We start from the raw sequence: 14,643 nt of genomic DNA on the forward strand, positions 1-14,643 counted from the left end.
GTTAAGGTTTAATTCATGTGAGAAAAAAGGTGTTGGTGTTGTGAAGGGCAGGTCAGAGCAACGTGCTCTGTAAATCAAGTGCAGTTCCTATTTTTAGGCGTCCAGTCGAATGTAATGAGTGAGACACAAAATGTATCTTGTGACTGCTGACAACCTCAGCTGAGGCATCCAGGATTGGCAGCACAATCTTGAGTTGTTCTGAAGTGTCGGATGCTTTTAACTTATGAGTTTAAGGTTGCATTGCTGACTTTCATCCCATTGAGGCCATAGCGCTTCCCACTTCACAAAATGAGATTTTTGGAACATGTGTTAACTAGTGCTCAATATACCAAAGTATTTTTCAGTAGCAAACAGTGGTTTTGAAACAATTTTCAGAGTGTGGCTGCTGCCAGGAGTAAGTTATAATGTATTATGTTTGATAAATTAAAATGTTACTTAGAGTCACACAAGGGATTAATACAGTGTTAAAATTGATTTCAAAACAATCAACATAAATGAAATAATCCTTCGGTTTCAAATAATACCCTAAGTACCTTACTGTGTAAAGTTGATTTTAAACCAACCAACATAAATGAGATAATCCTTCGATTTAAGATAGTACCCCAAGTACATTAAATATCTAAAGTTAAAATTGCATACCATCTGTAATCGAGAATCAAAGCATATTCAAATTTATGTTAGTTCCGCATTACATGAGTGTTAAGTGCATTGACCGTGATTGCTGTTATAGTCAAAGAGGGTATAGTGTCCTGACGACTTCCTAATACATTTGGCAGCCCGGCAGAGGTCCTGCATGCTCTGCGAGTTGAGGCACATTTAAACCTTCCTTGCATTGTCTAATACTGTTTGTGAGAAAAATCTGTGTTAGACTTGACAGTCTTAGGGTGTTCATCCCCCAACTTTTTGCCTGCCTCCCTCCACATTCTGACACTGTTTTTGCTGTTTTTTAGGACTCTGCACACTTTATCACTGCTAACCAGTCCTAATGTGCATATGCTCTCTCCCTTAAACATGGTAATGTTGGTTCATTCCCAATTGGCATATTTCATTTAGTTGTAAGTCTCTAGCATAGTGCTCTAAGGGGCCCAGGGCCTGTAAATTGAATGCTGCTAGTGGGCCTGCAGCACTGGTTGTGCCACAAACATAAGTAGCCACTAAACTTGTCTCAGGCCTGCCATTGCAAGGCTTGTGTGTGCAGTTTCACTGCCACCTTGACTTGGTATTTGAAAGTACTTGCCAAGTCTTAAAAGCCCTTTTGTCTACATATAAGTCACCGCTAAGGTGGGCCCTAGGTAACCCAAAGGGCAGGGTGCTATGTAGGTAAAAGGCAGGACATGTACATGTTTGTTTTATATGTCCTGGTAGTGAAAATCCCCTAAATTGATCTTCCCCTACAGTGAGGCCTGCTCCTTTCATAGGATAGCATTAGGGCTACTATTTGAGCGGTAGTTTCTGATCAGATAGAGGTAACCAGGTCATATTTAGCATGGCCAGAATGGTGAAAGGAAATCCTGCTTATTGGTGAGGCTGGATTTTATATTACTTTGTTAGAAATGCTACTTTTAGAAAGTAAGCATTTCTCTGCACTTAAAATCCATCTATGCCCTATAGCCTGTCTCCAATTCACGTCTGGGCTGGACTGGTTGACATCTCCCTTGTGCATTTCACCCAGACAATCACAAACACAGGATACTCAGTCACACCTGCACTCATCTGCATACTGAATGGGTCTTCCTGGGCTGGGAGGATGGAGGGCCTGACACTTACATTTCAAAGGCTAGTGGCCTGCCCCGCCACAATGGACTGCCAAACCCCCTACTATGGAGTCCACCTTATTTTAAAGAGTCCACAATTTGTTTTCCAAATTAGTGATGCAGTTTGCAAGAGACTCAGGGAAATAAACTGAAACTTGAAATTTGAAGTGATTGTCAGTTTAGCACTTGTATTGCTGTGACCATTATAGAATTGATGGAGCTGAGGGCACCAGACTTTATATTAAATGAGTGCTGGACAAGATCAACAATTGATGCTTGATAACTAAAAGAAATGTCATCCAATCATTCAGCACTAGATACCTGAGTATTTAAGGGAATACCATCTAATTGTTCAGCATCCATATTTGTCAATATAAGCTATGAAGTGGAGATGATGAGATTAACTCAATAATGGAATGACCTGCTGTGAGTGTTACATTACTGAAGTCATAGGCACTGTGTTTCACAAAGAAAAAGTGCAGCAAATCTATTCACTACTAGAGTGGGAAGGGTGCAGTGTGCAGCCAGGGGTGCAGTTTGGAGCACATTGTCAAAAATATATTACTAACTGATAAAACTATGTAGGACAATAAAATAAATGTGTGGAAATTGTGCTTCAGTGAGTATTTATCATTTGTTCATCACCAAGTAAAGTGGCCTGATTTGTTTTGATCCTATTAAAATATTTCTTTCCATCACACTTCAAAATTACAAAAAAGTGCTTCATTTGTGCTTTCCTAACTGCTGACATATATTTTGAACGTTTGTTGAACAAAACATTGTCACATCCCATACGGTTTTGGGGGCATATTGATACTCCATTTGCGCTGAATTTGCGCCATTTTGTTTGACAGAAATTTGGCGCAAAACGAACTCTATATTTATATTTTGACGTTAGACATGTTTAACGTAAAAATATTGGAGTTTGCACCATTTCTTAGATGCGTGAACCTACCTTGCATTCATAAGATGCAAAGTAGGCATTAACATCTAAAAAATGGTGCTAACCCCATAGCCCCATATTTATCCCCCTGTTCTAAAATGACGCACGGGTGGGAGTAGGGGGCTAAATAATGGTGCAAGCTTTGGTCAGACCAGGTGTTAGAGGACCTGTGGACCCATTTCTATGGGTAAATACCATGGAATGGGTCCACAGGTGACCTCAAGCCCTAGGAACACCCCCACCCACACCAGCGGGGCACTGGAGGATGTGGGACCCCCTCCCAGGTAAGTAGGGTAAGTAGAGGTAAATATTTTATTTTTATTAAAGTGCCATCGGGGACCCAGCTTGGGGCCCCCTGCATGGCACAGGGTGCAATGGCCATGCCCAAGGGACACTGGTCTCTGGTGCTGGCCATCGGGGTGGTGGGCATGACTCATGTCTTTTCTCAGACATGAGTCATGTGGTATTGATGGTTTTGCATCAGAAAATGACGATAGACTGTTTAGCTGCATTTTTTTTTGCCTTTAACCAGCCTAATTTCATTTTTCGGTGCAAAACGCCCTTCTCCCATACCGCCATCCCCAGCTGGCTAACGTCATTTTATTTGATGCTAGCCCACCCTTTGCACCGGCTTGCACAATTCCAAAAATATGGAGCCAGGCTGGTACTCAGGAATGGCGCAAGGCACTGCTAAACTTTTTGATGCAAAACTGCGTTGTGCAGATTTGCATCTAAAAATATAAATATATCCCTTGGTATTTAGATGGAACTACCACACAATGTCCCTTCCAAGTGCCAGTTTGGTATGTGGTCACAATGCCATTTTACCAGCGGGTAAAAGCTTATCAATTTCTAAAATAGGATTGGTACATTAGAAAATTAATTTGTGCAGTTGCAACTTTGTATCAGAGTGTTTACAATCATAAAAATACTTTGACCCTCACTTCCTTCTGCAGGCAATTCAGAAAAGCAAAAATACCATCATGGTGCCAACCAAATAGAAATAAAAGTGTGGCATGTTCTGTTTTCTTTCCTAAGGTTTTACAATTCATATGGTTGACTAGAGATGCGAAATTGTTTCACATGACAGTATTTATTGGGCAGTGATAAAGAAAGATATAGGATGATAAAGCTATGAGAGAATTAAACATTTTCTCTATACACAGCAATGCAGCAAGAAAGCTTCGACATCGCTACTATGGATTTTGAAGTCCTCTGGAATAATAGCCAACCGCCCAGGCCCAAGAATCATGCTCACTGTGACAACAACATTGATAATACTAACAATGGCCGTATTTAACATGGTAAGTCTATTTTTTTCATTCATAATGAAACACATCTTCTGAAACCCATTTTGAGGCGTATAATTGGCTTGTTATTGGACTTAAGTCAGGTCATTCAACGAATATTTGGCTTACAATTATATTTTTTTAAATGTATCTCAATTTCCTTTCCCCTTCTCCTCACTTCTTTCTAGGATCAAGACGTTAGTGCAAAGCACACATGACTGGAACAGATGAGATTTATGTAGTTTCAGGGTTGTGTAAAATTATAATGTGTTAGGTAAACTTTACAACGTCATAAACGTTTCACCTTTTCCGAATGTCACCTGCAGAAACAATTCCCCCCATGTCTTTTTGCAGAAAATTCGTCCCTTTATTTTGTGAAAATTCTCATTCTAAAAGTGGGGTTTTGCTGGAATTGGTTACAGAAAATCCCACTTTTTTCCCTGTCATCCCTTTTTTCAGACTTTGCGTCCCCAATATACTTGCCAAAGCTTTCAAAGATCAGAAAATTACAACTTTTGAGGAAGAACTCTTCACAGCCTTGCACATTACTAGCAGTTGCTTGTCTTTTGTGTGAAAGGTCGTGTGGGTGCTAGCACAGGTGTTTTAATACAAATTCTTAATATGCATTTTGAATATTAAGTCTATGTAGCAAAATAATAACAAAGAAAAATAATGCACACATTTGAAAATGTGATCACAAAGAACAGCCATCAATGTTACCGAAATTTACTAATCAATGATTAGATATTATGAAATGTTGAATAGAACCAATGTAGTGATTGTAATAAAGTGAATCCACACCAGATGAAGATATGTGGTAGGAGGTATTTATTACAGCCTCAACCAACAGCCAGCATATCAACTGTCATGCAGAGAACCCTGCATGACAGAACCTCAGAACAAGCTGGTTCCATGCCCAGTGTTCTGGCATGGAGCCATGTTACATCATTACACTTCCTCCTCTTTACATTAGAACAGAAATAACATGAGAACAAAAAACACATTTGAACAGAAAGAAAAAGAGGGTAGAAAGAACTACACAAAATCACGCAAATGTAAAGGAAACCTGCGTGTTCTGACACTCCTACGAGTATTATCAGACCTTAAATCAATGTCAGAGGGAAAACGATAAGAAGTATCATCTCTCCTGTCGGCCACACCACACCCCCCAAAATGTGCTACACGACTATGATTCCAGATGCGACCATCATCCGTCTTAACAGCATTTTTAAACAGCTTAATGATAGTTTTTGGAGAGGTATATTTTGACCAATTTTGACACCCAACAGGAGCTTTGACCTTTACTTTATCTCCAGCCTCAAAATTTGTAACTTTCACATTATTCCTTTTATCAACATAAATCTTCCTTTTGCTTTGCAGAGACACTTCTTTGTCTCTCCATTCCCCAATACCATTGTTTTTCAAACCCTTCCCAGCAACCATCCAGCCAGGACACAAACAAGTATTTGGAGACCTTCCCCTGAGCAGTTCAAAAGGAGTCTTCCCCGTTGATGCATGAGGAGTGTACCTGTAAGCTGTTATACGACCCTGCAGTTCTTTTCTCCAATCTAAACAGTTTACCTTTGCTAATTGTATACTCTCCTTTTAAGTCCTGTTAAATCTCTCCAAAGCACCATTCGCCTCTGGATGATATAACGCAATTTTTTTATGTACAATTCCACATTTTACAAAATACTCCTCCATCTGAGCAGAACAGAACTGCGGACCATTGTCAGAAAGAATAGAGTTAGGAAAACTCTCGCGTTTGAACACAGATTCTAAAAAACTGATCACAGATTGAGAAGTGATCTCTCTCACCAAACTCACCTCCACCCATCGTGAATACAAATCCAGCAACACCAACAGGTAAGGAGTCTGATGTTCTCCATGCAATGGCCCCACAATATCGATAGCTAATTCATCCCATGGACATTTTGGTAAACTTCTACAAACCATAGGTGAACATCTTGGTTTGAGTACCTTATCACTAGCTTGACAAGGTGTACACTCCCTAACAGTACGTTCCACCATCAAATCTAATCCAGGCCACCAGAAATCCTGACAGATGCGCTCTTTGGTTTTAGAAATGCCCATATGCCCTTCATGAGCCATGTTCACGATGACTTCTCTCAAACTCAATGGGGGAATCATTCTTGTGCCCCTCATTAGAACACCATCAACAACGGCTAACTCATTCGCAACTAACGACCAAGGTTTAACCAGACTTCGAGACTTATGCTGATCCAACAGAGACATCACAGAACACAATTCATTATCCTTTTGCAACTCATCCCTCCATTCATCTTCCTTTACAGCCCCCAGCGTAACATCACAAACTCTTATGCCACACTCAGCATCACATTGATCATTTTCATCCTGAGATTTATCATTCTCTACCACCTCCACCAATCTCGACAGACAGTCTGCCGTTACATTTGTCTTTCCCGGAATGTATTCAAACATGAAGTTATACTCCTGTAAGGAAATGTCCCATCTCCTGATCCTCGAGGAAATCGAGTCCAAACCCTTCTTCTCAAAAATTTCTTTCAGGGGTTTATGATCAGACCTGACTACGAAAGAAGATCCCCACACAATTTTTTTGAACTTGTTTATGGCCCAGAAAATTGCCAACGCTTCCTTCTCTATAACAGAATAACATATCTCTGCCCCTTTCAAGCATCTTGAAGCACAAGCTATTAGCACCTCTTGGCCCTTCCTGATCTGAAAAAGAAGAGCACCCAGCCCCTTTATACTCGCATTAGTAACAATGAAAGTGGGACTCCCAGGTACAAAAGCTTGTAAGTTTGGTGCATTCCTGAGATCATTTTTTACTTGTTTAAATTCTGTACCACACTCTTCCGTCCAAACAAACTCTGCATTCTTACACATCAACTTCCTTAGATTTACTGTCTTATCTGCAAAATTTCGTACAAATTTGTTATAAAATTCTGCCATACCTAAGAATGAAGAAACCTCATCTTTTGTACACGGTTCTTTTAACATTTCGATAGTGTCCACCGAATCCCTTTTAGGACTCACCCCCTGCCGTGAAATATGATGACCCAAATAGTCCAGTTCAGTGACTCCAAATTTGCATTTGCTTCGCATAAGAGATAACCCAGCATCAAGCATCCTTTTAAGCACAGCATGCACCCTCTCATCATGTTCTCTCACGTTTCTCCCACATATTAATACATCATCCTGGTAGCACTTTACGCCTGAAATGCCTTTAAAAAGATCTTCCATAATCCTCTGGAATACTGAGGCCGCAGAAACCAGCCCAAACGGCATACGCAAAAACTTGAAGGCCCCCATTGGCGTAATAAAAGCCGTTAATTCTTGACACTCTTTACTCAACGGAACCTGATGGTATGCTGATGCCATATCCAGAGTGGTAAAATAGCAAGCACCATCCAACGATGATACTAATTCCTCAATATTGGGAAGTGGGAACTTGTCAACCACCACTTCTTTATTTAAGGCACGAAGATCCACATATAGACGGATTTCATTATTTGGTTTACGTGCCACAACAATGGGAGCTAACCACTCCGTTGCCTCTACAGGCTGTATAACACCAGTGGACAACAATTTATCTATCTCTTTTTGTACAGCGTCTTTGACACAAATGGGAATGCGTCTAACTTTTGCCACAACTGGTACTGCGCCCTGTTTCAACTTAATATGGTGATTGTACCCCTTTAAACACCCCAAGGTGTCACTGAACAATTCACCAAAAGCTCTCACAAACTTCTTTTCGTCACCCTCAATAGATTGTACCTGAACAGATGGATGTGCATTAGGATTGAGAATGACACCCAAGCGTGCTTGATGACTCCAGCTCAACAAATTATCACCCCTCTCAGCAACATAAATCCTAGCATCAGTGAACCTACCATTGTACTCAATGCAGTCATCAAAATAACCTAATAACTTAATTGGCAACCCACCATAACCCGTAGGTTTAATATTAGGTTTGAACAGCTTCTTCCTTCCTTGAAAATTCTTCATTAAAAAATCCTTTGAGAGAAACGTGATGTGAGAGCACAAATCAAATTTCATTTTGACTCTAACATCCCCCACCAAAACCCACTCAGAGGGATGTTCCACCTCACTCTCACTAACTTGAAAACTGACTTCCTTTATTTCTGATCTAGAATCTCTCCTATTCCTCATCCTACAATTTTTTCCAAAATGTCCTCTTTTTCCGCAAACATTACAAGTAATCCTATTAGCAGGACACTCACTTGCATTAGCCATGTGTCCAAATCTTCCACATCTGTAGCAATTTCCTTGAAAAGGTGTTGCAAACCTCCTATTCCCCTGTGTCTTTCCTGCGCTATTTTCTATTACAACACCTTTCTCACGGACACCCTCATACTTTTTTTCCTTCTCATCTTTTTGTATGACTTGACACTCCACTTCTTGTGCTTTTACACTGACCTTGTCTTCTTTATGTGCTTTACTTAGTTCTCCAACACACTTTAACATATGCTCTACCCTTTTTGCAATACTAACAACCTCATCCAACGGTGGCTCGTCCTTTAGCCAGAGTTCTTCCCTCACTTTATCACTGCAACACCTCAGCACAAACTGATCTCTAATCCTTTCTTCTACCAACGCCCCAAATTTACAACTTGAAGCCAACTTCCGTAAAGCCGTAATATATTCTTCAACACTCTCCTCTTTCCCTTGCTCCCGCAAACCAAAATGGTACCTTTCCATAATAGTACTAATCTTTGGCAAGTAATGTAAATCTAGTTGTCTTGCACATATTTCATATTCATTCAACCCCCTCTGATCAGCTTGCGACAATGGAGGTAGATTTTCCAACACCTCCTGTCCTTCACCCCCTAAACAATGTAACAAAAGTGCCTGCTTCCTTTCACCACTCAAATTCGTACCACACACCCTGGCATAATTCTCAAAAATCTTTTTCCATTTCTTCCACTTAATAACCGGTTCTCCTGGATCTGACAAGAAAAACGGCGGCGCCGTAACATTCTGCATACTCACAAGAGGTGTAAAACACTTCTTCCCCACAATATATTCCAAACCATACTAGTTGCTAAAAGTACTTAAAGTCCAAAAGGTGTGCCAGTCACTGTATGTCCCAGCACGATGCCGCTATATCAAACACGGGTCTTCAGGTGTGTTTGTCACCGCAGAGACGACCTTTTCAGTTTAATTCATTTTACAACGCCCAATACTTGTATTCCACAAGTGCAATAAAGTTTCCAAAGAAATGTATATTCCCGTGACCACAAACCAATATAGTGATCCTTATCCAGTCTCCGTCTAAGTTTCAACTTCCAATAGACCGTCGATGTTCTTCTTCGATGTCCTCCAACAATTGCGCTGTAAAAAAAAAATTTTTTTTAAAAAAATAAAAACAAATTCCTTCTTCCTCATCTAAGATGGCCGCCACGAAACATTTGGTCCGTTTTCTTTAGGCAGTTGGGCTTGCTTTCTCTTTGAGCATTCTCGGATCGTTTTCCTCACTCAAAATGGCCGCAACCAAACATCCAGTCTATTTTCTTCAGTCAATCTGGCTTGTTTTTCTCCTTTCACCACACTCAAGATGGCCGCCAACAATTCCCACAGCTTTCAGTCCTTTTCCAATTGCTCACTGACCTTCTGACGTCGTGAAGCATACAGAGACCACTTTGATCCTCAGTAAATGCTCAAACAGCTTTCCACAAAGCCCCTACAACCGCAATTTCACACTTTTCTCTGCTAGAACATGCTGCAAGACGCTCGATCCTCTCCCAGCACGTCTCTGTAAGTTATCTCCGTTTTTATTTATAATAATTCAAGCTCTTCCTTCTTTGTTGTTGTTGAGGCTGTACATATTCCAGTTTTTTTCTGTTTCACTATTTATTTTTGTTAAGTATCCTCCATATTTTTTCATTTAACATTTCCACCAATGATTACTGCTCACTTTTGCCTTTTCTAATATGGCCGCTATTTATTTCATTTGGGCAATGCGGCCCGTTAGACATAGTCCGTCGACTATGTTTACATTCCCCTTCCGCGTACGGCGTCTTTTATAAATTTCCAGCATTTTTCGTAGTATTCTCTTCTACCGCAACACGCGCTATTCACTTTGTTTAACTTGACGGGTGGCAACACGGCCGGGCCCGTCTTTCTGCTCTTTCGGTTTGCCGCTGACCGGCCTGCTACACCTATCTATCGACAAACGGCATATATTCATACCTTTTCAGGTAAGGCTGATATACGGCACTTTAACTCGCAATTACGACTCGGCCCATGTATTTAATTAAAATTGGATATCATTTACCTTATCTTATTAAATGTATTTTGTTATGGCTTCATGCCGCCTTGAGCCTTTACAAAAGCCCCCCAGTCCGCTTTTATCCAATATCGGTGACATCTTCTTGGATATATGAATCGTTTTTCTTTTTATCTTCTCTTATTTATTTTTAGCACTCTGAAACTTGGTTGTGCTCAGTCATATTTTGTAAACAATTTTTCAATACAGTTTGGAACTTACCATTTGGTAGGTGGTTTGTTGGTTATACCAATTTATATATTTTTTCATTTATCCTACTTCTGTCTCACTTTAGTTTCACTTAAAATATCTTACTTTTCATCTCTCTTTTAGGGCTTTTCATTATTGCATGCACAATGATATTCTCTAAACACACTGGTATGGTAATGCTGGCACTTTTTCGTTTAGGGTTCACTAAATTATTCTACTTACCACAGTTCTTATGGTCCTTGCCGGTTCTTTTCTATACTTATAACTCAAGTTTGACTTTTACACGGAATTATGGCAAATATAACAAATTGTTTCTTTCCATTGGGACATAAATCACAACTGTATATAAATATTGTTTTGTGCCTTGCACTATAAAATTTATGTAAAAAACTTTTCTTGTTTGTTCTTACATATTAAATGATATCAGGAATACCACTATCATTCAACTTTTTTATGGTTATATGTTACTCTTGCAGCCCTGAAGAAGCCCAAGTGTATAGGGCGAAACGCGTTGGCTGCTTGCTTTCATCAACTTACTGTTATAAAAAGTATTCTTGATCAAATAAAAAGAATTTTTGGAAGAAAAAGAACAGAAACCGTGTATCATCACCTGTTTAATTATCTGGGACTCTTCTACAATTAGTATATAAAGAATATGTCTACAACTTAAAGTGGTGCACCACCCAATCTTTTCTTCTTTAACAATTGGGGTGTTTTTTTCACCCCTGTGGTTCCTTAGTGCAGCAGGAATTTTTGTGGAGGTGCACACTACATTCTACTTTTTAATATTATTTGTGTTTATTGTGATTACTTGGAAACTATTAGGGACTGATGCGTCTCTTTATGAGCTTGCTGCACTCTGTTTAATTAATGTATTTCTAAGGCTCGTACGCACTCCCTATTAACATTGAACATGTCACGATTTAAGGACAACCGTGAGGAACTGGCAAGGGATCTCTTCACACATTCAACTTGTTCAGTCACAACTAATACATCTTCACGACAGACTGATAGTTTAAAAGTTAAATTTCAAAAATTAGAAAAATTAAAAAAACAAGAACTAGCAAGATGGTGGGATGGGATCACATTACAAAAATATTTAGATAATAACAAGATACCCAGAGGTCTTAGAATTTTGATATTCCCCACCTACGAGGACCTAGATGATGAAGCACTCAAGGACTGGGAGGACAACTTGCAAATTGCATCATTTAATATGATGCGTATTTTAATTAAACACACTGATAAAAAGGTCGCTAAACTGCAGGGTGATATTGAAATATTAGAAAAGGAAATTGACGAAGTCCCTCAAAAGGACTTAATAAAAAAGAACTATGAGATTCTTCATAAGATAGTTGAGGACTATCAAATTTATCTTCGCGATAAAAAACTACGTAAGGTCAAGCGTGACGACCTCGATTACAAACTTGGCAGAATTTATACCTTTGCCCGCAAGTATGATAATGTTAAGGTCTCTGGACTAGGTACCAATAGGGACACATTCACAAGTGACACTGATCTTTCCAGTGGTGGCTCTATGTCTTCAATAGATAGTAGCACCTCAAAGATGAGTGAGCCTTCAAAGCAAGCTTCCTACAGCTCTGCTAACAGTTTTTTAGTCAAAATGGAACGACTACGCCTTGGAACAAAAACAAATCGAAGAGAAATAAGACCAGAAGGGGTGGGAAACAATGGAGAAAAAAGTCTAGAAAAACAGGGGGTTCGAACTCGTTCAAAGAAAGACTAGCATCTATCGCCCCTAATAGCAATGAACATGGAGGTAACTTGATTATTGTTAATCTATCCAATCGCCATTTAGATGTTTCGGAGTGTAACCTACTCAGTAAAGGCTTAGGATTTTGTCCAACACAAACTAATGATCAGGTAGAAATTTTTGTTGGCCTATTTAAATTTACTTGTCTATTAAAACTGAAGAATTATTTCTCCTCCCATACTGGGGGGACCCCTAATTGTGAAACTCCCATTTCTATGACTATTGATACCACTACTGAAGGAACACATACAGTGACTGAATCAATATCGGATCTGCATGATATTCAACTGTTGATGTCCTTACAAAACGATGGTGAGATTGACATTGAAGACATTAGGATAGATTTAGGAATTAAGGAGGACCTAAATACGACTAGTGGTCTCAGACCACGGTCCAAATTTGTCCCTACTACTGTACATAGCAATATTGATTTATTTGCTAACAAGGTATCTTCGGATCTATTCAAATTCTTAGGTGTTTCCAATACTAACAGGCGGAGAATTGACAATCTGTCCATTGGAGAACGGAAGGCTCTCACCAGTCTCATGACTGATCGATCAATTGTTATTCGTGAGGCGGACAAAGGTGGGAATGTAGTTATTATGAATACAAGTGACTACATGCAGGAAATTGATAGGCAGTTAGCAGACACAACATGCTACAAAAGTCTTACCAGTAACCCCATTTATGAACTGACTGAATATATTAATAACAAGCTATGGGGGTGGCACAAACAGGGCTTACTATCTGATAGTGAGTTTAAATATTTACTTGTCAAATATCCCAGATATCCGTGTATCTATATTCTCCCAAAAATCCATAAGGAGGGTACCTTTCCTGGAGGCAGACCGATCATATCTGGGATTGATTCCCCTACTGAAAGAATATCAGAATTTGTGGACCTTTTTTTACAAAAGTTTGTTTGTAATCTACCCTCCTTTATACAGGATAGTAAGGACATCTTGAACAAATTTGAAGATTTCTCATGGTCTAATGACCTTTTATTTGTCACAATGGATGTTAATAGCTTGTATACTTGTATCCAAAAACCCTTTGGCCTGTTGGCAGTTACTTCATATCTCAATACTCGTTCTGCCGATCATTACGAGCATAACCAAATGCTCTTAGAAATGATCGATATCATTTTATCAAAAAATTATTTTCTACACAACACCAGATGGTTTCAACAAATACAAGGGACAGCTATGGGTTCCAAATTTGCTCCATCATACGCCTGCCTCTTTATGGGCTGGTTTGAAAAAATACATGCATGGGGTAGAAATGCCTCGCCCTGGACTGAATTTATTGTATTCTGGGGCAGGTACATTGATGATATCATCCTGATTTGGAATGGATCTATTGAACAACTCACCCTTTACCACACATTTCTCAATGACAATCCTTATAATGTGAAACTCAGCCTGCATTACAGTCGAGAAAGCATTGAGTTTTTGGATATAAGATTTTTAATTTATAATAATTCTATACAGAGTGTCCTCTATAGGAAATCCACGTCTTGCAATAGCCTTCTACATGCAACTAGCACACATCCGCCTTCTACCATTAATAACATCCCTTTTGGTGAAATGGTACGTGTGCGAAGAAATTGCAGTACTGAAGATCAATTTTGTGAACAAATTAGACTTGTTAAACAAAGATTTATCAACAGAGGTTATAACCACCAGATTCTTCGAACTGCAGAACAGCGTATTATGAACACATCTAGACAAAACACGTTGTTATTAAAACCTAAAAATAAAAGTATTTCACACAATGCACGCTTGTCCTTCGTAACTAGATATACGGCCCATAGTCAGGGCATTTACAAAATCCTTAAACGTCATTGGCATCTACTCACTGACTTACAGGGACTTAAAGGGTCTCTTTCTGAAACACCTCGAATTACCTATCGAAGAGGCAAAACATTGAGAAATTTTCTCTGTCCGAGTTATGTATCTGTACCTAATGTATCCACTTGGCTCCCAGCCAAGCCTTTGGGCTTTTATACATGCCATGAATGCAATGTCTGTGCTTTTCGTCTGGATAAAACTAGCACTTTCTGGTATAACAATACGGGGGTCTTTACCATCAAAAGTTTTATTAACTGTAACACTAAATTTGTGATCTATATTCTCAAATGCACATGTAATAAAATGTATGTGGGTAGTACCATTAGATTGCTCAAACACCGAATACAGGAGCATATACGTGCTATTAAGAACAATGATAACCGATATCCGCTTTCATTGCATATGGCATTGATGCACAAACATGATGATGTAATCTCATTTCACGGGATTGACCATATCCCACCAAATCCCAGGGGGGGTAATAGAGAACTGCAATTACTTCAGAGAGAAGCAGCCTGGATCTGTCGTTTA

At 39.4% G+C, this 14,643-nt stretch overlaps 1 protein-coding gene across 1 annotated transcript in view; it reads left to right on the forward strand.

Moving 5' to 3' along the window:
* Positions 1 to 14,643, forward strand: part of ADCY2 (adenylate cyclase 2) — a 4,811,883-nt gene that overhangs the window by 3,722,386 nt on the left and 1,074,854 nt on the right. Inside the window, exon 16 of the mRNA XM_069219709.1 lies at positions 3,864 to 4,001. Within this exon, the coding sequence (XP_069075810.1) occupies positions 3,864 to 4,001 (138 nt within the window). The remainder of the gene's footprint in view (positions 1 to 3,863; positions 4,002 to 14,643) is intronic.

The sequence above is a fragment of the Pleurodeles waltl genome, chromosome 2_2 (assembly GCF_031143425.1).
Source record: "Pleurodeles waltl isolate 20211129_DDA chromosome 2_2, aPleWal1.hap1.20221129, whole genome shotgun sequence".
NCBI lineage: Eukaryota > Metazoa > Chordata > Amphibia > Caudata > Salamandridae > Pleurodeles > Pleurodeles waltl.